A 27,886-nucleotide genomic window follows, 5' to 3' on the forward strand; every position below is an offset into this window, starting at 1 on the left:
AGTGTGAATGGGGTCTGAGGAGTGTTCTGATCATGATGCGAGGACTTCAGCAACAGTACATGCGAGTTTTGTTGGTCTCTTCCAGATCTCGGTTGTCGAAACATAGCCAGCTGGCGAGGTACCACATGAGTCCACTGGAGGATGTGTGCTGAAGGGTCATAAGGAGGGACATCGATTGCTTGAGGCCCAGTCAACGATGGGTGCACTTGCAGAGTAGTGCCGTCACTTTGAGCGTCCTCCGGATCCTCGAGGATTGTGACTGTCCCTTTCTTGAAGCACTTGAAGAAGGCCATGGCCACGAAAGGACGGAAAGCGCGATCGCAAGTGCCTGACGATGTACGCGAAGCCTAACCGCTTTTGGTGGACCCTACCACGCACAAATGTGGAGGAATCCAAGCGTTTAGGACGTCCGCGTTCTTCTCTCCGTGGACCGCCAAATACGCGAAGCCTAACCGCTTTTGGTGGACCCTACTACCACGCACAAATGTGGAGGAATCCAAGCGTTTAGGACGTCCGCGTTCTTCTCTCCGTGGGCCGCCAAATACGCGAAGCCTAACCGCTTTTGGTGGACCCTACCACGCACAAATGTGGAGGAATCCAAGCGTTTAGGACGTCCGCGTTCTTCTCTCCGTGGGCCGCCAAATACGCGAAGCCTAACCGCTTTTGGTGGACCCTACCACGCACAAAGGTGGAGGAATCCAAGCGTTTAGGACGTCCACGTTCTTCTCCTTAATGTCGATAAACACGCAAAGCCTAATTGCTTTTGGCGGACCCTACCACGCACAAAAGTGGAGGAATCCAAGCGCTTAGGTCGTCTGCGTTCTTCAATGATCGCCAAAACCCTACAAAAAGAAGCAATATATATATTGACATACATATGAAGCTTTGCGACATTAAAAGGGTGACATCATGAAAAAAAATTCAGAACCGTTCAAAAAAAAAAAAAAAAAAAAAAAAAAAAAAAAGGGGCATTAACGTCATGGCATGTGAAGGAAGCATGATTAAGAAAAAGAAGAATCATGTCTTAAACTCAGGCCGAAAAAAAAAGAAGAAGAGGATCAATCCTGCTTTAATTGCACGTGCATGCATACATACATTGTTAAAGCATGGATGGACAATTGAACAAAGATCGAGGCAGATTATGAAAATATATATTAAAACATTCATCAGAAGAGTACAGAGAAGCCATACCTCAGTCTTAATAATTTACGGAGCCCAAAGCAAGAAATCAGTAACAGCAAGCAGTAAATAAAGAAAGCAGGAATGGATTTCTTCAATTGTCACCAAAGACCTGAAAAGAAAGCAAAATATATATTTAGAACAATTTTCAGAAATGTACGGTGCCAAAAAAAGGAGGAACATTGGAATCATGGATAATTCACAACAGCATAAAGGTACGGCACGTATATAAAGCATAATAATAAAAGAAGGGTTAGTTAAATTAAAAGAGGAAGGCAAACAGATACCTCAGCGTTGCCACAATCAAGAACTCGTGTCAGATCAAGATCCCAGCGGAAGCAGTAAGCTACGTGCAGCAAGCCCTGTCAGTAAAAAAAAAGATAAGCAAAGTCAGCACAGTGTCACAGCCATCTCAATTAATAATAAAGAAACGTATGGAGACAAATAACCTTTGCTTGATGATCTTCTGCACAACCAAGGACAAAAGTCAACCAAGCAAGAAAATTGGGAGTTGCAGCCGAGCCTAGAGTTGCTGTTGCTGAAGAAGACAGGTTGGAAAAGTAAGTGTGAGGAGGCCGTCCCTTTAAATTAACGGGCTAGGGTTTCTCACTTCATTAATTTCCTAGTTGAGACTAGAAAAATATGGCATAAATCCTAAATTTTCTGTTATATATGGCAATAATATTTTGAGTCCAGAAATTTTGTGAACAAATGTTTTATTCTGAAAAAATTAAGGATTTGTTCTGTAAATATTCTTATATTATGGGCTTTGTCACATGCCCATTTGAAGTCCTTGTCATATTTACACAATTAAATCCTGATTGCGAGAGAATCTCTACAAAAAACATTTCGGGAGAATCTCTAAGAAATTAAATCAAGATTCCAAAGGAGTCTCTACAACTTCGGAGTTCTAGAAGTGGCTACAAGTGAAGCAAAGTGCCACGTCAAGTTATGAAAAAAAAAAAAAAAAAAAAGTCAAATTCAAACTTCAAGTCACACCTTCAACACGTGACGACATGTTTGCGGCGCATCTTGAAGTGGGGGCATTTGTAGACACCAAAAATTTAATGAAAATAAATTCATTAAATAATTCGGTCAACACTCAAAATTATGACTGAACAAATTTAGTCGGCATGTGGGTCCCACAAAATGTCCACGTGGCTTGTGAGTCAGCAAAATCACACAGACTCAGAGAATGACACTTGGCGACACATGAAAGACCCGACGGCAATAAATGAATTTGCTCCGGCTAAATCAATTGATATTAAAGCGGATCAATCAAATTAAATAAATTGATTCCAAGTTAAATCAAGTATTAAATCTCGTCTGCTGATTAGATATCAATTTATAATCAAGACGACAATCAGTCATCAAATTAATTTGCTGATTCCTTAAATAGTCGTGATTAAATCAGCTAATTAACGCTGATTGATTTGATTATGTTATTAAGGAAAATGTGATTAAAATCAGCCATTAAATTGATTGGCTAATTCCTTAATGATCGTGATTAAATAAGTTAATTAAGGAAAATACAATTAATTACGTGTCATCAAGGCATTCCAAATTGAGAGAGACGCCGACACTATAAATACCACCTCTCAAATCAAGAGAAGGACTTCAGCCAAAAATAGAGAAGAAAATACTCTCAGAATCTCTGAAGCCTCCCAAGCACGTGTGAAGAACCATCAAGCTGCCAAATAGCCGGTTCCTCACCAACCTCAAGTCAAAGCGTTCGTCACGTGTCAACTCTCGTGATCATCATACCACTCAAGATCAAGCGTCAAGCCCTTGAGCGAAATTCATCGTCGGAGATTGAATCAGAGGATTACCAAAGATTGTAACCCGCACTTAAATTAATAAAATTATTATTTTTTGTACACGTGTCTGTATCTTGTTTGCTTTCAGATTTTCGTGTTTACAAGCGGGTCAACGCGCCGCCATGAAATCCTGACGGTGGGTAACCAGGCACCGCCACCAAATATCTTCGAGGACCCTAGGGATGAGGAGAAGAAGTATGTAAAGAAGGAGCTGGTCAACCCGGAAACGTCGTTGAAGGTTGTTTGCATCTCGGACGAGCACCCTGAGCGGACAGTCCGCATAGGCGCCCAACTAAACCCAGAGGTGGCGGCGGAACTCACTCAATTCCTACGTGACAATGCTGTGGTCTTTGCATGGTCATACGCGGACATGCCAGGTATCTCTCCTGAAATCATCACACACAAGTTGACCATCAAACCATCCTTTTATCCCATCAAACAGAAGCGGAGTCAAAAAGCCCCAGTGGTTCATCCGCCAAGTCATCTATCCCCAGTGGATTTCCAACTTGGTTCTGGTCAAAAAGCCCAGCGGAAAGTGGCGGATGTGTGTCGACTTCAAAAATCTCAACAAGGCATGCCTAAAGGATAGTTTCTCGCTACCCCGCATTGATCAGCTGGTTGATGCAACCCCGGGCATGAGCTCCTTAGCATGATGGACGCTTTCTCGGGCTATAATCAGATCAAGATGTATCCCGGCGACCAGGAGTGCACCACCTTCACCACCGACAAGGGCCTCTACTGCTACAATGTTATGCCTTTCGGTCTGAAGAACGCCGGTGCAACTTATCAACGACTGATGAACGCCATGTTCGCGGAACATCTCGGAAAAATAATCGAGGTCTACGTGGACGACATGCTGGTCAAGAGCATAAAGGCCAGCGGACATGTGGCAAACCTCAATATCATAGTAACCATTCTCTTGGCCTATGGTATGCGCCTCAACCCAGAAAAGTGTTTCTTTGGCGTCACCGCCAGCAAGTTTCTGGGTTATATTGTCAGCGAACGAGGCATCGAAGCTAACCCAAACAAGGTACAAGCCATCCTCAACCTGGAGGACCCTGAGTATAAGGTACACGTCCAGTGCCTCCAGGGCAAGTTAACCGCCCTTTCTCGATTCATCTCCAGACTCACTGATAGGTGTGCCCCATTTTTCAAAGTCCTCAAAACAACTCACAAGAAGGTCATCGACTGGAACCTAGAGTGTCAGGCGGCGTTCCAGGGCTTGATAGAATACTTGGCGGCAGTCCCACTCCTTTCTGTTCCTGTGCAGGGAGAAACACTGTACATATACCTAGCGGTATCAATATCAGCGCTAAGCTGCGCCATTGTCCAGTTTGAGGGCCAGGAGGAACTCCCAGTATTCTACGCCGGCAGGGGCATGAACGGAGCAGAAACAAGATACCCTCCCTTAGAGCAACTCGCTCTCGCACTCATCGTTGCTGCTAGACGCCTCCGCCAATACTTTCAGGCCCACACATTCCATGTGTTAACCAATCAACCGCTGAGGCAGGTAATGCAGAACCCTGAACATTCGGGGCGCCTTAGCAAGTGGGCCATTGAGCTCAGCGAGTTCGACATTGATTACAAACCAAGAACCGCCATAAAGGGCCAGGCGGTGGCGGACTTGGCGCGGGGACTTAGCCGGGAACGGAAATGGTAACCGCTGAAGAATCAGCTCCCCTACATTCAGACTGGAACCTGCATGTGGACGGCTCCGCTAGCGCTAAGGCCAGCGGCGCCGGAGTCATCTTAACAGGACCCGGGGGACTGAACGCGGAGTACGTGTTGAAATTCAACTTCAAAGCTTCAAACAATATGGCGGAGTACGAAACACTCATCGCCGGCCTACTCCTCGCCATCGACTCAGGTGCTGACAGCGTCAACATCTTCAGCGACTCTCAATTAGTCGTTAACCAGGTCAACGACAGCTTCCAAGCCAAGGACCAACAGTTAGCGGCATATTTGGGGTACGTCAAGACAATGCTCAAAAAATTCAAATTTCACACCATAACACAAACCCCCAGGGAAAAGAACGCCAAGGCTGATTCACTGGCGAGACTGGCAACCGCCCAGCCACATCAGAGTCCAGCGGACACAAGAGTGGAGTGCCTTGACAAGCCAAGTATCACAAAGACCCTGGCGGAGATCTTCAACATTGAAGTCAATCCCAGCTGGATGGACGAGATTATCGAATACAAGCGCAACGGGACATTGCCGGAGGACAAAGTCAAGGCGCGACAGCTCAAGTGGAGAGCAACTGTGAGCCCCCGAAAATTTTGTTTAATTTTTAGAATGTAATTTTTCGCCAATAAGATTTTCGCAAGGTGATTTAAGTGAAGAAATCGATTTTGGAAATTGTTTTGGTGTCGAGACCACCTACTGGGCCGACAATTTAAGTTTGGGCCAAAGTCCTTTCATTTGGGCCTGGAAGGTACTAAAGTTCATTGCAGCAAAAAGATCGCCGAAGCAAATTTGAAAGGAGAACATTTTAACTTCGTACTTTTTCTTGTTATTTTAATTTGTCGCATAACGTATGAAATTACGTATTCGTAAGGTACGAATGTATTCGAGATTAGATTAAGATTATGAGGCCATTAAAAGGATTAAGAAATTAGAGAAAATCCAATTTGGGTCTAGAAAAGTATTTTTTTTAAGTATCGAGGCTTAGGACAAGCCCGGAAAATTTTCCCGAAAGGATTCGGTGAAGTGTCGGAGAAATAAGGATGTTTGGTGTTGTATTTTCAGATTGGGCTTGAGGAAAATTAAGAGAAAATACAATAGGAGCAGCCCAAGCCCACTTGGCCCAAAAGGAGGGGCAGATTCGACTTTTCACAATTAAATTTGGGAGAGGTATTTAAGGAACACATCCCTCTCAAACCCTAGCCACTTCCCTCATTTTCTCCATCTCCTTTCTCTCTCTAACCGAGAGCCTCTCTCTCTAGCCTCCACCGGAAATCGCCGCCACCGCCGGACGCCGCCGCCGCCGGCCGCTGTCGCCGGAACCCCTCTCCTCACCAAAATTTCCAGATTTTCTCCTCTTCCTCCCCGCTTTCCATTTCTCCAACCAAAATCATGAAATTTAGCCATTTAATCCTCCAAAAACCCTAGAACCCGAAGCTAAAATTGGGGCTTTTGTGATTTCTTCTTTCCAAGCTCAAATCAAGGTATTTTCCATCCTAATCTAGCCTCTATTCCTTCGATCTATACATCTTTCTTACCAAATTCGAGTTTTTGATTTCCATTTTTGATTTTTGGTGCATGAACCCGATTTCTCCTTAAACCATGAAGCTAGGCTACGGGTTTGGCAAGGATTTTTGGTAAGGATCTATCCATGCAACCTTGTTTTCGAGTTTTTGGTTGAGATGTTGATGTTGGACGGATTTGTAGGTGAAGAAGGCCAAGGAGAAGGAATAGGCCGTGATTTTTGAAGAACAAAGGGTAAGGAATGGGTTTTGGACAAACCCTAGAATTTTTGGAATTTATTTGGTTGATTTTGATTTTGTGGAGCTATTGTTGTTGTTGGAAAATTGTGAAAATTAGATGTTTGAGGAGGATTTAATTAGTAGAATTTTATTAGCCTAGTTTTCTAAGTGTTGGAATTTTGTGTTGAATATTTTGGTGAATTGTTGTTGTGTATTTTGGCCAAAAGAAAAAGAAAAGGATGAAGAAAAGGAAATGGCTTTATTTTTGAAAGAAAATAAAGAAAATGAAGAAAAGAGTAAAAGTTGGATTAAATTGAGGTTTTACTGTGGTAAAGTGGTAAAAAGTGAAGAAGGTGAAAGTAAAGGTAAATTCGGTAAAAAGGAAGTAAAAGGTAAAAGTGAAAGTGTGGAGGTAAAAGTCTTGGTAAAAGTAAAAAGGTGAAAAAGGAGAAGTAATTGGGTAAAAGAGAAAAGTAAAACTTTATTTATAATTATTTACTTATTTATTTTTAATAAATAAGAAATAATGGTAAATAAGGGAATACTTGGTCAAAAGTCAGAAGTTAAAGTCAACGGTCAAAAGTCAACTCCGAGAGTTGACCAGGGTTGACCGACCTCGTAAAGTGTGAGGATCGACTCGACTTTGTTCGCTCGGATTGGCGATAGTTTAGCGGAGCGATAAGGACGTTTTTCCTTTTTAAGAAAGAAGTTAGTTTCCCAAATTGGTAAAGGTTAAAAGAAGTAATTAATGGCCTCATTGAAATAAAAATGATTTAGCGTGCGCGATTACTTAAAGTTGATCATGATGTTTACCTGGATAATTACTTACAAACTAAGTAATGATTTAGGAAACACGATCGTTAAGGAAGCTTAAGCGGAAAACATCAGAGTGTGGAATACGCCGGCATATTCCAGGTAGGGTGAGCTGTCCCTTCCTTGTTAGAGGCTTTTCGTTATATGTGGAATGCTCTAGTATAATATTATGTTGCCTGCAAGTACGTTTTTGGTTGTTCATTAGTCGATGCCTCGTGATACATGTGTTTTCAGAACTGATAATTGCAAATTGTGAAAAACCGAGGCTAGACTTGCATGTTGAGATACTGTACCCTTGTATGTGTGTACTTGTGACCTGAAAGTGAATGGGACCTAGACGCGTAGATTCCTAGGGATCCCACGGTGTCGATAACCGTGAACCTCCGGAGGGGGCTGTGCTCCTATGTTTGTCAAGGAAAGGTAAATACAGACAGTGAACCAGTCATAGGAGACTCAGAGCCAAGAAATGGACACTTTCGCTACTTGTAGTCACAAAGACTACAGAGTAGTTGGCTGGTTCTCGTACTCAGGACGAACCAGGTCGGTCACTGATTTATTTTACTTTAGCCGGCAGGTAAGTATCTCGGAGCTCCAAGTGTGTGAAGCATACTGCACATGTTTTATGAAAGAAAACAAATGTTTGTGGTTGCCACTTTTCTTAAAGCATTTTTCGATAAACGTGCACAATATTATGTAGTAAATATTTTCAAGTATATTATTTTTCAAACCTAGCATGGTTGGGTCGGCCCCTATTGGGCATGCGATGACGAAAGCTCACCCCTACTATAGTGTGCAGGTTTTGAGCATGTGGTCGGGGAGCGTACAGGGGAGGCACATGGCCCGGCTTGGCACACCCTTCGCCGGCGGGGCATTCTTAGCTGGCGGCACATTGGGCTGGGACTCCTTCACCCAGTCGATAGCGCCCTTCTGCTTCAGCATCTCCACATTGGCTAGGGCCCCAGCCTTCGCCGCCTCAGTCATTGCATTTTTGTAATCCGCCGTTTGTTTGAATGCCTCAACAGCGGCGGCCGCAGCGCGGCTCCCTTCAGCTCTCAGACGGGCGGCCTCACCCTCTAGCTTCTTCACCTCGGCTAGTCTGGCGGCGGACTCCCGCTGCAGGATATCAATCTTCTTATCCTTGGCGGCCACCCGCTCCTGCAGCAGGGCCATGTCTTGCTCCAGCTTGGAGACATGGGCATTCCGCTCCACGTCCCGCTTGACGGCCACCGCCAGCTTGCCGCGGGCGTCTGTGGCATCACAGTCCGCCTTTGTCAGGCGCTGTTCCACCTCCGCTAGCCTGTCCCTTGCCTCCGCCAGCTCTCTCTGAAGACCCTGGATCTCCTCCCTGAGCTCCCGCTCAACCCGGGGCTGCTTCGACGCCGCCAGGAACATTTCATGCAGCCCAACCGACAAGTGACCGAAGGCCGAGCTAAAGGGCGACTGGTCAATGGCCATTGGGCGCGAAATCCCCGCTAGGCCGCCAAACCCCAGCCGCTCGCAGAGGTGGTAAAGAAATTCCCACTCACCGTCGGTCATGAATTCTGCGTACGCGGCGAACGAGTCCAGGTCACTCGCGGGCGCCTCTCTCTCCTCTACCACGGGAGCCTTGGGCGGAGCTTGTCGAGCCCTTTTCTGCTGGCGGGCCCCAATAGTCTCCACGTCGTCCCCCTCTTCCTCATCAGGGGAGTCATTCTGCCGGCGCCTTCGCTGGAGCACCCTTGTGTTCCCAGCAGCAGGCCTCGATCCCCTCGCTGGCGGCTCCTCCCTTGCAACGGTGACAGTCTCCGCCGACGGCACCGTTTTCTCCTTATGTGGGCCGCGCCTGTTGGCAGGCACCCTCTCTTTCTGCGGCGCGGCGGTAGCAGATCCCTTTTTCCCGCCATCCACATTGGCCCCCGCCTGAACGACCGGCAGGCCGTCACCACCAAGGTGGGAGTGGTGCGGCATAGGTAGCACCACAGGAACCTCGGACGGGCTCAGTGCCAGCGTTTCCGGGTTCACAACCGTCTGCTGAGCCGCCAGCCCAGAGGCATACATGGTTTCCAGGAAGTTGTCGATCTCTGCACGGTCCATCGCCTTATCAAAAGGGTCGCGGCTCGCTTTGTTACCTGGCGGAGTTTCTTAAAAAAAAAAAAAACAACAAACCAGTCAGCTTGAGGCACTCTGATCGAAAGTACAATGTGGCGGACATTTCTTACCAACGGCACGAGTCAGTCGTTGATCGACCAACAACTCCCAACCGGTAAGAAGGCGAAAATCCAGCAAGTTGCGATTCCGCCAACAGCCTCTGATGCGTGCCACGCGGCACTCTTCTTCACAAGTCAGGTTGTAGCGCAAGCCCGCTGCACAAACAAACAGTAATCGTTAGTAGAAATACAAGGCTATGCATAAGAGAAACCGCTAGCTATGTTCAGCGGAGACCGGTAAACAACCTCGGATATGTTGAAACTCCGACTTAATCCTAAACGTCAGCTCCCCCTCGTTGGACGCAGCTTGATATTCCCACCCCGCCGTGGCAACACAGAAGGTCCCCCGCTAGTAGGACATGGAATCCCTTAGGTTCTCGATCAGCTTGGGCGCTCCCTGGCGGCGGCTCAAATTCACCTGCCCTCTGCAACCTTGGCGCTTCACATACACCAGCTCGTAGAAGTGCAGCACTTCCGCCACAGTTGGTCCCTCACAACCGGACAACCGCCATAGTGATTTCAGCGCCAACATTAACCGCCACATATTGGGACAAATTTGCCCAAAAGCAAGGCCAAACTCGCACACCAAAATTTGAAGATTGGGCACCAGCGGGAGTGTCACTCCTTGGCGGAATATCGCCTCGTGCACGGCGGCAAACCCCTCTGGAAGAATCGATGCCTTCTCGTCCACCGTCGGCGGACGCAGCTTCACAAAACCTGGCAACCGGAACATCCGCTTCACCCGGTTGACGGCGGCAACAGTCATCCGCCCTCCTGCCTCGTCAACAAGGGTGCCGTCCTGGAGCTCGGACCCATGCTGACTCAGCATCCTCCCCCGCCACCTCTCCCACGTCAGCGGAGCCACTGGCAGCGCTGTTACTTGCCAACCGCTCATCACGCCTATTTTTGGCAGCGGCGGCCTCCCCTGCCCTAGAACTCTCTGGACGTGAGGCACGACCCATGGCTACTTCCCAGGGTATGGTTTGTAGCGGTTCAACCTCTAGCGGTTCTGGCAGTGAGGTTCCTGCATGGGCAGACGGACGCAACGAGTCAATAAATATTCTATCCGCCACGCTGAACGACACGTCAGACCCGAAATCCTCACTGCTCGAAATCTCTACGACGTTAGCCATCCCAAACCCTAAAACCCAAAGCAGTTAGCTCAAACAAGATCTAGCCTACACCTACATCAGTTATAGCCAAGAACATCAAGAACAGTTACCCAGAAAATGCCAAAACAAGAGCAAACACACTCAACCCAGATTCGACCATCTAGCAAATCCCTAAACACCAACCCTCTGCCAAACACCATAGCCCACCCCCAAATCTCACTTCACACCCTAAGAACACACCGGAGAAGAGCAGATAGCACCCTAGAAACAAAAACACCAAAACCCAGAAACCAACAGATCCAATGAAACAGGGAAGAGAATCAAGATACCAACCTTAATGGCAAAAACTCCGGCGTGATGGTGAACAATAGTCTTCGATGGGGAAAATATTCTTTTTTCCGGGAACGATATCTCCACGAAATTTTAACAGCCTCTTTCTTCAGTCTCGGATGAGCAAAGCGTGAAGACGACGAGTAGAGTTTGAAGCCTTAGCAAAGTGTCAAATCTCGCTGAGTTCCCCCCCTTTTATGTCAACATCAACGAATTCTAAACCGTCCACTGAAAAACAACGTCGCACACCAGCCGTACACGTGTCCCACGTCTCCACTTACTCTCCGGATTAACCGAGGCGTCGCCTCGGTTACGGAATCCATAATTACTCGCATTAATGGCGAGAAGACGGCCAAGCTTAGGAGACACGCCTCCAGACGCTAACCCTCTAGGAGTTGGCCACGTGTCGACCACCATCAGACGAAGCGTCTACTGGAAGTAACCAATTGGGAAGAAATCACCAACCGTCCGAAGTCTCCGCTGAGCGAAACCCCGCCAGCAGAACTTCTCCCTTGTCACCTTCCAAGTGACGAAGTCTCCGCTAAGCGAAACTCCGCCGGCGGAACTTCTCCCTGATCAGGCACGTTGACCCCCGTCACTTGGGTACTAAAGATTGGGCTCGCTACCCAACACCCTCTGCTCCGTGCAGCTCCCCCTCAACAAACAATTTGCCGACCATCCGGAGGTCTATCTTAGCCGGGGAGTGGGGGACTCCCTAGAGGGCCTAACAGGGGCCCACCCGAAAGGGTATAAAGCGTTTGCTAGTAAATCCATGGTTGACAACGCACTGACGCTAATTATGCTGTTGCAAGTCTAGCGGAAGATAACGCTTCAAACCGCTGAACAACTCCCCAACCAAGATTGCCCTCCTTGACTGGGGACTTGGGGGACTTGTACATACATGTACATTTACAAGCATAATTAGCTATAATGGGCTACGCTCATTGTACCGCCAGAGGTACTAATTCCCGCCAAAGGAATAACATACAGATACACTGCCAGGCGAGCTACAGCCTGAGCCTCGGATCACCCCCAGATCACCGCCGACGCGCCGCCACGCGCCGTGCCAAGATAGCATCAGAAGCTCCTGAAGCTGGGGACTGAAGCACATCAGTCCCACATCGAAAACAAGGAGAAGATCAGCCTCCTCCTCACCTATAAAAGGTTCTCTCCTCTCTCCTCATTAATTACGCATTTACTACTCATTTTATTGTTATGCTGCCTATATGCATTGACTGACTTAGGCATCAGAGAAGTGAAGACCGCCCAACGCGGTCTCCCTCTGACGCCTTGTCTTTCGTTTGACAGCTAGCGGAGATCACCAAATCCACAGAGTAGCGGTCCGCCCACCGGACCCGCGTTAAACGAAAGTTTGGCTACCGCCGGACTTTGAGCATTAACAAGGATTAATCAACTTTGGGTTAGGGGAGCTATCAAATTGGGATTGAGACAACTCGATCACCTCTATTTCTAAGACGGTCGAATAAAATCAAATCAAATTGAAGGAGAAGGAGAATGATATACCCGCTTCGAGGGTTGGGGAACTATCACGTGCCTCCCCTGTGATTTCTAGCTTAACTAACGTCGTATAATGTTAGCTAAACCATGGTTCGGCGTGCTTCTCACCCGCGAGATTTCACTAAGGTAAACGTTTGCCGCAGTGGACATAAGATGATGCTCTGGTATGACCGTATGACAACAAGAAATTGTAGTTTGGAATCAATATATTAGAAAAACAAGAGCCCATTCAAACTTGTTTTGGCATTTGTTCGATACTGGTTTAATGGAATGGAAGGAGCGAGAGGAGAGGAGATGGGGCGAGTACAAAACTGCCCCTTCAAATGAGGCGCGTTTAGTCGCATGACACTATTCCCAAGTTTCAAATCAATCATTAATGGAGACAACTAGGGTTGCCATTTGGTTGGGTAAATACCGAACCGACCGAATACCGACCGAATATTTGAGGTTTGGTAAACCGAATCTTGGTAACCGAAATCGAAAAATACCGAAAAAGTTGGTTTGGTTTTGGTAAATACCGAATTTACCGAAATGCTAGGGTTATATATATATATAATTATGTAGTCATTTATTTTAATATGTATGAATATGATACATTGATATGGAAGATATATTTAATTTGACAAAGTATGTATTTAGTTTTATAATGAAAGATTATTATCTGTTTGTGATATTTTGCTATCATATGATTTATTTAATTTGTCAGTTTTAATTTTAATAAACTACATTTCTTAATAAGATTTTTAATTTTTTAGTTAATTGAAATTAAATCATATACATTTTATTTATATTTTTAATTGATTTGGACGTTTATATCATTTTAAGTTACTGTGTTTATAAGGGTAACAGAATTGCAATGATTTTTCTCCCCCAAAATTTCTACCCAGGTAAACGTATATTGATCCCATGAGAGGGTAGGGGTGAACCTTGTCCTTGGTAGGATTTGTGATAGATTGACTACTGGTATCTTAGTTGTAAAGGTAATAACGCCATTACAATTGACCATGTGGATCGAGGTTAATACGAAGATGAAATCGGCTTATATTTTTACCATAGGCGTATCTTATCCCATTCTTTATATCCACCGGTCGGTTATCCAATGTATTGATTTTTTAACTTGTTGGTTTTGATAGGTATACATTTCTACATAACCGATGAATATGGTAGACAACACTAGTAGACATATAAACATTATTTCGTGCGAGCTGATAAATAAAAAAAGTCTGATGGTAAATCTGACTTCATCCACGTATTCATAGCATAGTAATATACATGATATGAAATAATCGGTCTCGTTTGTCGTCGTTTCGGTCTCGGTCAATGCAGTCAATATTCTTTTATAGTCATTTACCAAAATATCCTTTTCGCAAATTTGGCCTTAATAATTCTTTCTCAAATCCGATTTTTGTGCCCTTTGAAACCACAGGCTCATACAGACGAGGTCCATCTACCAATGTGAAAAGTTACAACTCAAAATCTTGTTTCAGTGCGGTTACCCTTTATGAACTCTAATTAATAACTACATGGACAAAAACAACTATTGTCATTGATCATATGGATTGAAGTCGAAATGAGGACGAAAATGATCAAATTTTTAACTGTATGTTTAAAATATTTAATTATCAAATCCAATCAACGTAGGAAATTAGCATAAATTAGCATTTTTAACTCTATATAGAAGACTAAATTAGCATTTTTGTACCTTGGAGGTAGCTTTTGTTTATATCAGAAAGAACCAGGGATGCTCATATTTAGAAAGAACTTAGTATCCTCATTTCAGCAGCAGAAGTAGGAAAAAAAAAAAGCTGATCCTTTTGTATTTTGGAAAGTAGAGTTGCACAAAGATCTCTAGCTGTGTATTTAAGGACATGCAATATCTTTTGTATATGTCAGTTATGAGACTCTAGATATAAGAGTGTTATTCAGTTTCTGTAAAGTCGTATTGTTTCATTCTAATTTATATTTTGAAAATATATTTGTTGTAAAGTTTGGTAATACCGAAAACCGAAATACCGAATTTGGTAAAAATAATTAATAACTGAAAGTTTTAGTTGGTAATTGGTAAGTCAATTTCAAAACCGAAAGCTTTGATTTTGAAGTTAGTAATGCCCATAACCGATTCGAACCGACCGAGTGACAGGCCTAGAGACAACAGAAGCTAACCAACCCATACCTTATATCAAATAAACTACCTGTTGCTCACACACTATTACTGACTATGGTCCATATTAAGCGCGGTCCATAGAATTTAAGGCTAAAATTCTATTTTCATAATTTAATATTTTAATACGTAAAACCCATCGTGAACTTAACAGTCTTTTAGGGCGATTGTTATTAGCGCCCTTACATTCAAATTAGGCAGGCGCACAGAGAGAGAGAGAGAGAGAGCTGAGAGCGAGAGAGAGGTTGAAGAAGATGATAGTGAGGACTCCTCCAGTGAAGAAGCGACGGGGGCCGGAAATCGAGAGCCCACCACCGTCTGCGGCGGCCGGCCCTCTCGTCATCTACGAGGACCACCCTTCTCCTTCCCCGCATCTTCAACCTACCGACGACGGTTCCTCCCACCACATGCTCTGCACCTATCAATGCCGCCAAATGGTATTTTCCCAATCATCCTCCTAATTCCAATTCATTCATTTTGCTATTCAATCCTTAGATAAATGACAGATTGCTCCTCTACCTGAGACTAGGGCACAGTTCAGAATCGTTATCATTTACAGTTGTTGCTACCAGTTATATCCTTATACAAGTTCAATGTGGCCTCATTAATACTGGAAGCTTTGAATTTTGGTTGCTGTGACAGTGTGACCTGCCTACAATTCTTATACGAGTTTAGAGGCCAGAGGTTGTTAATCTAATAGAAACCTCTTGTTCTCTTTATCGCAGGTTAAATCAGAGTTTCTAGATGCCTTGAGTAATGCAGAGAAGCAAGTTCAGGATTATCAATCTAGATTGGAGGCATTAAATGACAACTTTCGCATAGTTGGTAGGTGTTCCTGTGTATTGCCCTTAACATATGTTGCTTTAATTTCCCGCAATATCTATTCATGTTTCTCAAGTTCAAACTTCTGTTCATGGCAGTTATTCTCAATTGGTTTTGGTTTGGTTACCCTAGCTTTTGACAATCAATATCCGAAAATTCTTAGGAATTTTAGCAAATCATCAGTCTTATCAGTTCACTTATTTCTTTTGTGGAAATTCTACCTTACACCTCTCTGTGGTATACTCCATCATTTTTCCCCTTTGGATCAGGTAAAGAAAGGCAGATGTAATGGTGAAAGATACGTTATGTTAGATGTGCTCTTTGCTCGAGTAGAATGCATTTATGCACATTTGAACATTTTCTCCTTTTACTCGTACCAGGATACTGACTTGCTATCGAGTTGGAAATCATGAATGACTAATTTAAGACTCGAGAAAAGTGTCTGGACTCTTTGACACAACTTGATTTCCTTACACAAGTATACATAATATGGGCATGATTTTGTTGGTTTCCCCTGAAATAATAATGCCTATATCTTGCGAATCAAAACTCCATTTCTGATTTAACCCTGCATCCTTGTTCCTTAAAACCATAAGACTTGTGTTGCAAAATTTGAGATCATGAATATTACAGCAAGATATCTTCTTTTTTGCATCACTGCTCTATTACACCATTGGAGTTGTTTCAAAATTCTTTAGGTGCTATTATTAAATTTTCTTTTTGCGAACTTAATGTTTTCAAAGTCTTCTTTATTTTATTATCCATTTTCAGTTCTTGGCTTCTAACTGTAATATTATATGTGCTGCAGAATCGGAGAGGAAGAAATTTCGGGATCAATTTTTATATACAGAACAAGAACTTTCCGCGGCAAAGGGACGCGAAAAGGCTCTGCAGGAGCAACAGTTGAAGGAGGTCCATGATTTTCAGGAAAGATTCAGTAAACAAATACGATCATACACTGAACTTGAGGTATAACACATTAATCAAAGAGTTGACTCCCCCTACCATTTCGTATTATGGCCAAGGAGAATGACTATTTTTTGTTGTTATACTTTACTAGTTTAAGGGGTCCCATTAATGAAACTCAGATGATTTCATACCTTTTATACATTTATCAAGCAGAACATAATTTTGGTTTCCATTTTCTTAAATGCTGAAATGCTTGTGTATAATTAGTAACATCTATAACACATGTAAACAAATTAGCTGGTCTGATGATCCTGCATTAGTTGGAGATGCAGTAAGTTCAGCTTCTTATTCTGTGGGTCTGTCTCCCTTATATAGTCGGTGATTTATTTTTTGTGTTAGACTCATATCAATCTCTTAAATTCACATATTGTTCTTGCCCATCCAACTGTTGTAGGATTTGAAATGTCTATGTCCTAGTCTTCATATTGCCTTTTGATTTCCAGGTAAAGCTCCAAACTGAAATAAATCTTCGCACGAAAGCTGAGACTTCAGCCACTTCGGCTGAGAAGAAAGCAAGTGTTTTAGAGGGAAAGCTAAGCCATCTTTCTGAAAGCATAGAGAGGGAGAAAAGGCATCTCAACAATGAAATTGCACATATTAAAAGAGAATCCAAGCTTTCTGTTGCTAGAATAACTGCTGATGTGAGTTCTGATGATTCTGAGTTAAGTATGGTAGTCTGTATACAATCATCCACTGTACTAAATTTCACCATTCTCTTCTCAGCTTGAACGAATGGAATGTAGAGCTCATAATGCTGAGAAAGAATCACAACTACTGAAAGGGCAGTTGGATGATCTTAAAAAGCAACTTAGTGAGGTATATATCTCTTATTTTTCTATATTTCTTTTTTGGCCAAAAAAATAATAATTCTATTATCTTTCTTTGTCTCTCACATGTATGTCCTGGCCCTCTACAATTTCAAGTCTTACCTTTGCCTTTTATGGTAGCTATGTTTGTTAAACTTTAATTTTGGTTTCCCTGTTCTTGAGTGTCCACTACAAGCTGAAATATTTTCTGCTTGTCATTTTGTTTATCTTCTTGCAAAACAGTAGAATTCATTAATGTAGTGTGCTGAATAATTATCATGAATTATGGTGTGCTGGTACAATAACTTGATTAATTTTTTTTTTTTAAATGCTACAATATTTTTATTTTTTATTCAGTGCTTGCAACAGAAGAGTGAAGCAGAGACTAAGTTAACCAGATTCACATTCCAAGAAGTTAATCATACAGACAATGATATATTGGTTAAACATCTGCAAGAAGAGCTTAGAAACTTTGTAAGTTTGCTTCCTTCATCTTATTACTTTTTATTCTTTATTCTTTTTCTTTTTCTAATAAGTGATTGTATTGTCATGTAAAGTTGATTTTCATCTTCCTTGATTTATATGCTTTACTATACACACGCACGCATAGTTATATTATCACATATATTTATATATACTTTTACATATATATGTATATATATGGAGTTCCCTTCCACTAAGGGGTCCCTTTTTTTGGTCATTTTGAGGGATTCTTTGTGGGACCCACTTTTCGATCACATATCGGCATCTCAGTTCTTAGGACTCCATGAATAGATCACTTCTGCACATGTTCAGCCAAATTGATGACCGTTAAGGTATCGAATTAGATTAAATCATAGGACGAACCAAATCTGTCCAACCTGAACCATTCATGTTTATAATTGTAATTCACAGTTATGAACGCCTTAACGATTATCAATTTGGTTGAAAATTTGCAGAAGTGATCTACTCATATAGGCCTAAAAATTGAACGGTGGAGATGTTAATATGTGATAAAAGTTGGTCTAATAATCGATCCCTTAAAATGGCCAAAAAAAGGGATCCCTCACTAGAAGGGCCCTGACATGTACACACACACACACAACATATTCATACTATTTATAATAGGGTGCCGTATATTTTTTTAGTAATCTTGATTTGCTATTTCTCAGATCTTATACTGTTTAGTCAGGCAGATTAAGGATTTATGAAAAGACGGAAAAAATAATATCACACACCACAAGTCGCCCTATGAATTTCTAGCTATATGTCCTGGTGTACATTATTGAGTGGTTCATAATTATGTTTCCAAGTGCTGCCTATATGGTTTTTCATGACTGGTACAAATGAATCAAGATAAATCAAACATCATGCTATGAGAAAGGGTTTGGTTGACTTTATGTCACCTTAGCATCAGGCCTTCTTGAAGCGTACTTTAGTCTGAGGATAATATATCTCTAGTTTACCAACTGTTACTAAAATTTCAACCAGGCAGCCTGTCTAAGTACCTGGTGACTTGGGAACAGGGAAATATTTCTATTCTGAGCCATTTAGCAGTGGACTTTTCCTTTCGAGCAGAACTCTTTTTGGCATAATCTAATAGAGTACACATGTTTTCATCAAAACAATTATGGGCTAGAAGTGTCCTAGGAAGACTATATTTTGAGTTTATCGCTAATACCAGTTTGGCTACTGCCTTGTTGTTATTAGTGACAGGATTAAATTCTGGGAGACCTTTGGCGGAATAAATTCTTTTGCTGCTTTGTTTACCTAGACTTTTATCTCTGTTCTATCCATTATCGTAGTGTCTTTTATGAGTTCTATTTAAATCTCTAGTTTCTTTTTCCAAACCCTTGGTATAAAAATGGAGGGATTCTCTTTCTTTGATTGCAACAATATAATATTTCTAGTTCTTTCTGAAAACATTATGTCTTTAAGTATCCTGTAATAGTAATTCTCTGAAAAGTTGACTTATGATCATCTTTACTAGCCATTTCATCTTTCAGTTCTTACGCAAGTATCGCCTCCATCGAAAGTTAAATCTTTAGTGTGGAACTTTGGACTGTGTCCAGTGATTTACTTCAAAAGTGGTGGCAAAATCTTACTTTAACAAAACTACTTTGTCAATGGATAATTGTTTTTGGTATATGATTTTGCTTCTCGGTTATTGAGTAGATTGCTAGGTTTGGAGGTGGTGGTGTCATTTGCGTCAGTCAACTGTACATTTATTGTAGCATAGATTTTGGAAATTTAGGAGCACGGTTGATTACTTTGGAGCAGAATATGTTTATTTCCTTTCCTTGTCAACTGGTGTTAAAGTTTTATTATAGAATTTCCAGAAGATTTCTTTAGGAATGAGAGATTGTTGTTCCCCACTGATTCTTTTTTGTTAGGCATCTTATGGTTTTTTTTTTTTGTTATTATTGTTGTTCTGCAAGCATAGATGGGACTTCTGGTCCTCCTTTCATCCATTTGTATATCTTGTGCTATTATCAATAAACTTCTCTCTAATAAAATTCTTGTAGGGAAAAAAAAAAACCAGAATGAAGAGACAAAGTTTTCATTTTTTATAATATAGATATATCTCACAATTCTCATCTCTCTTATATATCTTCATCCATAACCATAACTAAGAAAACTCACTGCAATTGTAAGTTTCATGTTTCCAAGGCAAAACAAGAGCTATATTGTTTTGTAAAATTCCTAGTCTTTCAAAGGCTATGTTGTATGATATGCAGAGCATAATTCTGTTGTTGAAGTTAGAATTTTTTTTGAAGTCCGTGATTGATTCTTAACCAAACCTATTCATTTAGGTTATTATCCTATATGAATTGGATTGCAAATATGCTAATTGTTTTCACGATACTAGCAATTAAAATAAAATTGAGCAAGAGGGAGGAATTGTTTCTCTGAATCAAACTGATAAAGGAAAATGTATTTGGGGCCTCGAACTGCTTTGAGATTAGAATGTATCTTTGTAGTTTGTAATAAAAAAATTGAGTTATGGTAATTATCCTCTGATTATGATTGATTGTCTTTTACTTTTCACTAGGAAGCTGAAGTGAGGGCAGCGAGAAAGCTGAAGTCTTCTCATGAAGATGTGAATTTGTTGAAAGAAAAATTGCTGGAAGAAAAGGGCCGTAGAGAGAGGGCAGAGTCAGAGTTATCCAAATTACAAGAATTTCACCCGAGCATGAAGAAGTTGGAGGATGAGTTGACATCTTGGAAGTTGATGACCGAAGACATTCCAGGCGTGTCATGTTGTGATGATATACCTGTGAAGTTTGGAGCTTTACAAAAGTATGTGTATAGCTTGATGTCAGTTTAAGCTCGTTTTCCAGGATGTGTTAGAAGAACAAATAATTTCACTAATTATTCACTTAAAGAGAAAGGTTTGTTTGTTTCTTCCATTTAGAGGATGTGGAAGATATTAAAAAAAAAAAAAAAAAAAGTCGTGTCAGGCAAGGTTGACATCCTTTTTAGTTTTATCTTCAAAGTTTTTCTCAGTGGGTAGGTGTGAGTGTGACTTAACTGAATATCTGTTATTGATAATTTCAGAAATAGATTTTCTCTTTGAGAACTCACTCTTCTGGAAGCTTATAAGTCTAATTTTGTTTTTACCATCTTTTTAGAGCTGAACATATATTTACGTATTTTCTTTGAGCTATGTATGGATAATTTATTCCCAGCTTTTTTATTCATTATTTTTATTATTTACTTATTTTTTATTTACATTTTTTTTATTGTATCAGTGATGGGACTATCCACATCATTTTCAGCCCTGTTTTGACACCATCTGTATTTTATGTTTGAAGATTTATCATGCTCAGGCCTGATATCTTAATTTTTTGGTTGGGTTTTGGGAACTCTGGGTTTTCAATTTCTTTTGGTCTGAGTTGTCAGTTGTCTATTTGTGAGGATTTCCAGTTTGTCCAATTGCCGCCCTACGTTATCCTAAATCCTCTTGCAATTTTTTTTTTTTGTTTACTTTTGTTTGCTTATCATTTGTTATCATCTGAAGAGTTGTATACATATTTGAATGTGCATGTTTTCAGTTTCCAATTGTTGAGGTTTTCCCTCTAATGCAGAGAGGTAATTGATAGCACGAAGAGGGAGGGTGAGGCAACTGCCCGCTTGAAACAATTGGAGGTAGCTCTGGATGCTGCACTAATTGGTAAACAAAATGCTGAAACTGAGGCTGAACTGATGAGAGAGAAGTTGGAGGTAACAAAATCAGAGGTTAACAGGATTGAACTGATGGTAAGCATGTAACCTGATAGTTTTATGCAGTCTTGTTTTTATGTCTAAAACAAAGCTTATTATTCATGTGTCCCCCTTTTTTCTTATCTCTCAAGCTGGGAGGTAACATGGCGGGATTTCACTCTACTCTGTTCAGTTCTCTTTTATGTCTTGCTGGTCAGTTTGCTTCTTGTAGTTGTAGTGGTTTCTTACAAAAGTTTGGACCTAGTAGTCTGTAGTGGCTTCCCCATGATGTTGTATTGAGTTTGGTCTAACACTAGTTGTTGCAGGATAGAGACAACTAGAACAAGAAAGTCGAGGAACTTTTTCAATATTCTTAACTATTCTCAATCAATATGCCAGTTTCATTCAGGAATGCTTAGAAACCCTATATGATAGGAATAATAATACCTTTAGCCTAAATTATCACCAAAGAGAGAATGGTATATGCTTAAGACTAATTTCTTTGCATAACATTATTCCGACATTGTCCAGTATATGTGTAGACATGTAGTGCATCAGTGATATGGCTTTATTTTTATTCTTCTTGATATCAGTGCTGAAAAATGCTGGTTATCATAAGCTTTATGCTATAATTTCCAGTTCCTCTATGGTATTTAAAGTTGCATGCTTATTTCTTTCAGCTGATAGATGCATAGTAATGGCAGGAATCTATATTGGTGTTTTGACATTTTGTTGTCTTTATTTGTTTAGATCCCAATGTTTGTAGTATGTTTTATCTTTTTTGGTGCCATGATTTCCTTCCTCTTCTTCTTCCTCTTCTTCTTCTTTTGTCTTGTTGTTTGTTTGTCTTTATTCTTTTTCATTTCAAGAATTAGTTATGGCAAATTTAAACTTGCAGCTTTCTAGAGTTACTGAGGAAAGAGATAAGTTGAGAAATGACATCAATGAATTCAAGCGGGCAAAGAGTGATGGTGCAGGAGATGAAGCAACCAGTCAAACTCTTCTTAAGGTTATAGATGTTATTTTTTCTGTATTATTTCTAATTGGTGAAATCTCTTTTTAAGTTCTTTGTTTGGTCTCCTGGTTTGCTCATGCAGGAGCTTGAATCGTCTCTTGCGAAGAAGGAAGGCTATATTAAAGAACTAGATTCTGCTCTATTTGAACAAAAACAAGTTAATAGTTGTCAACGTGAAGAAATAAAGTCGCTCAATGATAGATTAAAAACTGAAGCGAGAAAAGTGAAGTCATTGGAGAGGGAGGGTGATCAACTTCGTTCAGAGATCTCTCTGCTGGAGTCCAAGGTAGGTTTCAAAATTATCTAAATGATTTATTGATATGAGTTGGTTCTTTTTCTAAACATGAAAGGAACATTCCCCCACTAATCTTGGATTTTCGTAAAAGAATGTGATTACTACACATACTAGGTTTTTCCACTCTACATTGAGAGATTTCAAACATGTTATGGTTTTCCTTTCTTTGTACGCTCAATTTTACCTTAGGACCCATGTTGTTATAAGCTTGCCTGTTGGTTCTCCACTTCTCCGCATATGGGATGACCAGCGCGACTGTGTGTAAGCACAGAGTACCCGGAAGTTATAGGCCTCAGCTGCCATTTCTCCTTATGTGCTTTCAGCTAATCAATTCAACTACTCAATGACATGCACCTAAAAGTTATAACAAAAGCTAAAGGGCCGTAACCTTTATTGTCAGTACAAAGCTACTATTTGCAACTATACTTCTATGTTATTTACATTGTGGGCTCCCACATACCGATTACTAGTGCAAACAGCAGTAGTACATGCCATTCAAATTTTTAATACTATAACAATGTTCTATTGTCATTGGTCCATGCGTTCAGGTCTTTTTTTTTTTTTTTTCTAACTGGTTCATACTTACATTGTAGTTTGTAAGTTCATTTATTCTACTTATTCTTATTTATCCCTTTCCATAAAATATAAAAATGGCTTTCAGGTCACGTTGCCCGCGTCATTTTACAGTGCATCCGTTCTTATTATGTCGCTTCTTTGGCTTTTATTTCTCTTATCCAATTGTTTTTTGGTTGGTTTTTTCTTTACTTTTTTATTTATATTTATTTTTAATGGTTTTTTTCTCAAATACATGCAAAGAAAGATGGAAACCTTGTTGGCCAGTTGGCCCTACCTAAAATATTTGAAATGCTATAGGACCAGTTGTTTGAGGCTTGCCTCTATGTTTTAATACTTGTTTTTCATATCTTATTTGATAAAATGTTATGTTCATCTTGGGTGAATGTTGTGAATGTTTGCTTTGTTTTTGTTTTCACCGTCTCCTGTAAATTGATTTGTGTTCAATTTGTTGAATATTTAGCTCAAAGTATTCAGCAAAATCTGGAGTGAAGAGAGATTGTCTTTCAGTCTTTTGCATCTTAAATTGAAAAACTGATTTACAAGCTGCAAAACTTGCTGTGGATTATGTAATTAAGTGCTTTTTCGCCAATACAGCTGGGCCACGGAGATTTCTCTGCTGCAAATACAAAAGTTTTACGAATGGTGAATACTCTTACTGTTGATAATGAAGCAAAACAAACTATAGAGGCATTAAGAACTGAACTACAGAAGACAAAGGAGAAGTTACAAGCCGTTGAAGAATTGAAAAGCCAGTCAGGTCAGTACACGGTTCTACCCATCTTTTTATGACAAACTTGTGTAAAATGCTACCACCTCTTTTCCTTTTTAAGATCATGACAAACTTGCATCATTAAGTGGTGCTTCAGCCACTATTACCACCCATCACCACCACCATTGCTGCCATTCCCATCACTACCTCTACTGCTCATGTTTTACTTCTAATGCATCCAAACATAGAAATCGGATATTCCAAACAGAACTTAAAACTTCAAAATCCTGGAGCCATAAATTTTGTCATTTGGAATATCCATTATTTTGATATTTCTTTACCTTAAAGAGTATTTAACGTAAGCGGTACTGACAAAACCTAAGAATATTTTATCATTGTATTTTTTATGTCATCAAATTTATCTGTTTCATATGTTTTATTAAGCTTAGTCACATCCTGTTTCTCATAAATGATTCAGGTGAAGCTGGGAAATTGGTGGATTCCGACATATCCGGAAAGATTGTGCAGTTGAAAGAACAAATCGCAACTCTTGAAAAACGTGAGGAAAGGTGCGTGACCGATAACTATTCTTAGTATGTGTGAAGCTTGGTCATTGTCTACTCTCTTTAGCTTGAAACCTTTTGCTCTTAGAGAAAAATGGTAACTTATCACAGTATTAGAGCTTTTGGTTCCCTATTTTTTCTGGTTCTTTAAATTTAAGAAGAATGTATTTCATTGTTACTGGGGCCTACTGGGAGGAGGGCGGATAGCATCTGTTTGTGAACTTTTTTGATATAGTTGTTTGGGCCATATCCTAATAGCTTAAGCTTTTGGTAGATGGTATGTTTTGGTATGCTTTGCATTGTTTGTTCAGGTTTTACCTAAAGTATAATGCTTCACTTAGGTGGAACATTTGAATATACCCCATTTCATTGTTACTGGGGCCTACTGGGAGGAGGGCAGATAGCATCTGTTTGTAAACTTTTTGGATATAGTTGTTTGGGGGATATCCTAATAGCTTAAGCTTTTGGTAGATGGTATGTTTTGGTATGCTTTGCATTGTTTGTTCAGGTTTTACCTAAAGTATAATGCTTCACGTAGGTTGAACATTTGAATATACCATGGAACAGGTACAAGACTGTTTTTGCTGACAGAATTTCAGTGTTCAGGAGAGCATGTTGTGAGCTTTTTGGTTACAAGGTATAAGATATATTACTCATTGTCTTTACATTTTCATGAATAGTTTTGACCTAACATTTTTGAATTTGTTTCAGTTTATGATATACAAAGTTTCCCCTTGATTTGAATAGTAATTATACTGAAAATTATGACAAGAAATTACAGTGTAGAATATTGACAAACTTTTATCATGACCCTCATGTCATTATAGTACCTAAACTTCTCTTCGCACCAGTCTGCACCCTGAAGTTCAGTTGTTTGGGTCTGTAGCGTTCTCTCTGTCATTTTAGTGCTCTGGATGGAAAGAAACAAAAGAATATTTGAAGAATAGTTAGGTGTAGGGGTGGAGGAGCTTTGGGAGAAAGTAAGATATTGAGCAGCGCTTTGGGCCTCTGTCTCGGAGGCTTTCAAAGACTACAATCTTTCTTCCGTTCTGTTTTATTGGAAGGGTGCTGTAATATATGGCCTTTGATCTCGTAGGGAGTTGATGTTTTGTCCTAGTCCTATTGTTGCTGTTGGTTGTTTGTTTGTTTTGTAGTTCTGCCCTTTGTGGACTCTTGGACGCTCTCTCTTTTTTCTTTCTTGGTTGTCTGATAGAATCGTTTCTAATAACAAAAAAAGGAAAAAAAAAAACAAAAAAAAGCTGTCAGATCGCAGTGACCTTTTAAAAAAAAAAAAAATTAGGATTTTGTTTTATTCTTTTCTTTGGTTGCAAGTTTTAGTTTTTAGGGTTTCATCATTTCAATGTATGAACTTAAATTAAATGTTGCACTAGGAATCTAGGATACAGAAGGTTGGAGGGTACTCTTCGTTTCTCACATCATGTGCATCTTTCAATCTTAGCCTACAATCCAAATAGGCCTCCAATGAAACAACACAAGAAAAGTAATGTAATGCCAAAGCAGACTAAATCAGTAGCCACTTTGCTTGTAGAAAACAGAGTCAAGCAGTATAAGATAATTTGTTGTGAGCTTGGGACTAGAATGCCCATTATTCAATTATATAAATGGTTAATTCTCTTTTTTCTTTGTTTTGAGAAGTATCGTTGTAGAAGTTAGCCTACAATTTCACATGTTGATAAGTAATGGAAGTACATCACTGATATCATGAAAATGCACTAAAATCGACTATCGTTGCTATAGATTAAAATGTAATGCTGATCCTTCTTATACAATTTTTTGGCAGATTGTAATGGATGAACACCAGCGACCGAATGGTATCCCTGTTACACGTTTTACCCTCCAATCTATATATGCTCAAAGCGATAATGAGAAGCTTGAATTTGAATACGAATCAGGGACTACAAACATTTTGGTATGATGGTGGTACACAAAAGTCTTTTTATTAGGCCGTATATGTTTGGAGGACCGAGGATGCACAGATTTTTCTTTTATTATGTATTTGATTTAGTAATATAACAAATGCTAGAATTTTTATACTTACTTCGTCTTTGGATTAATCAGGCAAATGATTATACCTCTCAGCGTGAGATATCTCAACAGGTACAGAGCATATTGTTTTTCAATAATTCTTTTGACCCTTTTGATGACTCTGTACTGGTAGGATAGTCACTTCTCTTTGCATGGAGGATCAGCCTCTTAGATTTATCACATTTTTTACCTGGGAAACTCAATTGCATATATATATATATATATATATATATATATATATATATTCATGTCAGTTATAATGTGACCGGTGTTAATGACAGGCATGATTCTTATAGTTCTGACTTGTACGCATTCCTCTTTTTTTCAGGTTTGAGATTTGGGATTAGCACCCCTTTGCACCTTTTGAGTCTTATTTTTCCTAGCACGGTTAACTCGTTGGCAAATGAATTTCTACTTAGCATTACCGCATCAATGCAAAATTTCTAATTAGATTTGGGTGCTAATCCCCTTTGCACCTTTTGAGTCTCATCTTTCCTTGCACGGCTAACTCTTTGGGAAATGAATTTCTAATTAGCATTGCCGCATCAATATACCTGACACTCGGCGAAAGCAATTTTCTCCATAGCAAAATATATAGTTTCGCATTGGATCGATATGGTATTCAGAGAGTCCAATTCTTGTCTATGACCTTGTTTTATCAATTTGTTGCTGGTTTTCAACTTGCTTACGTGAAAACTGAAAAGTTTCCTCATCAGCTCATCTAAGAACATTATTTTGCAGGTTGAGATATTTATTCGGAAAATGAATTCAATCCCAGCTTTCACTGCCAATTTAACAGTGGAGTCGTTCAACCGGCGAACCCTGAGCTAAGACTGAGTCAACTACTTGCCTATACTGCACATACTTTATTTTTATTTTTCCTTTTTTGGTTTTGTTTTTGTATTTGCTTACATTTTATTTAAATTTAAAATTAATCATTATTTTTCCTAGTACTTTTGGAATCTAGGATACAGAAGGTTGGATGGTACTCTTCCCTAATATTGTTGTGCCATGCTGCAATGACGGCTGTTATGCTGGAAATTGCATCCTTTTGAAGAGGATGGCTACAGTGTAATTGCCATTTTTTTATTGGTTTGTATCAACCATTGTTTTTTTTTTTTTTTGGTCAAAGATATTTGTTAAAAAGCTGGAAAGCAGGCCAACCATACATCATCAGAAAGCCAAGGCTAAACTGAAGATGAACAGAGCTCTCATAGTCAAAGCCACAGAAGCCAAGACGTAGTTGTACAGACGCAACAAACAATCAAATTAGCCTTAGTGGTAAGAAAGGAAAACAAGATCACAATTAAAAGAGAACCATTGCTTTTGGTAATTGAATGGTACAGTTCCTAATTTGATAAAGTT

The 27,886-nt window shown here is 40.4% G+C and overlaps 1 protein-coding gene and 1 long non-coding RNA gene across 3 annotated transcripts; both read left to right on the plus strand.

Moving 5' to 3' along the window:
* The first annotated feature begins 5,893 nt into the window (after positions 1 to 5,893).
* Positions 5,894 to 7,975, plus strand: LOC133707146 (uncharacterized). Of its 2 annotated transcripts, XR_009844951.1 has the most exons (4): positions 5,894 to 6,160; positions 6,289 to 6,313; positions 6,384 to 6,434; positions 7,267 to 7,975. It is a non-coding gene; the product is annotated as an uncharacterized LOC133707146 (long non-coding RNA). The 2 variants fall into 2 exon arrangements; XR_009844950.1 differs by lacking the exon at positions 7,267 to 7,975 and having other exon boundaries at positions 6,384 to 6,862.
* Positions 7,976 to 14,691: 6,716 nt separating this feature from the next.
* On the plus strand, positions 14,692 to 27,640 carry LOC133746187 (mitotic spindle checkpoint protein MAD1). Its single transcript, XM_062174351.1, has 16 exons — positions 14,692 to 14,975; positions 15,264 to 15,363; positions 16,169 to 16,329; positions 16,773 to 16,970; positions 17,053 to 17,145; positions 17,493 to 17,609; positions 20,167 to 20,414; positions 21,203 to 21,374; positions 22,216 to 22,326; positions 22,415 to 22,618; positions 23,798 to 23,960; positions 24,391 to 24,481; positions 25,043 to 25,112; positions 26,277 to 26,405; positions 26,555 to 26,593; positions 27,263 to 27,640. Exons 1-16 carry the CDS (start codon positions 14,793 to 14,795, stop codon positions 27,350 to 27,352), a joined length of 2,169 nt encoding a protein of 722 aa, XP_062030335.1. The 5' UTR covers positions 14,692 to 14,792; the 3' UTR covers positions 27,353 to 27,640.
* Positions 27,641 to 27,886: the final 246 nt, after the last annotated feature.

Source organism: Rosa rugosa, chromosome 4, assembly GCF_958449725.1.
Source record: "Rosa rugosa chromosome 4, drRosRugo1.1, whole genome shotgun sequence".
Lineage (NCBI taxonomy): Eukaryota > Viridiplantae > Streptophyta > Magnoliopsida > Rosales > Rosaceae > Rosa > Rosa rugosa.

Bases quoted from the DNA above. Each gene is read 5' to 3' on its own strand.
- LOC133746187 (XM_062174351.1), top strand. From the start codon at position 14,793: ATGATAGTGAGGACTCCTCCAGTGAAGAAGCGACGGGGGCCGGAAATC. The intron at 15,364-16,168 runs GTAGGTGTTCCT...TATGTGCTGCAG, and splicing joins TGACAACTTTCGCATAGTTG to AATCGGAGAGGAAGAAATTT. The intron at 22,619-23,797 runs GTAGGTTTCAAA...TCGCCAATACAG, and splicing joins TCTCTCTGCTGGAGTCCAAG to CTGGGCCACGGAGATTTCTC.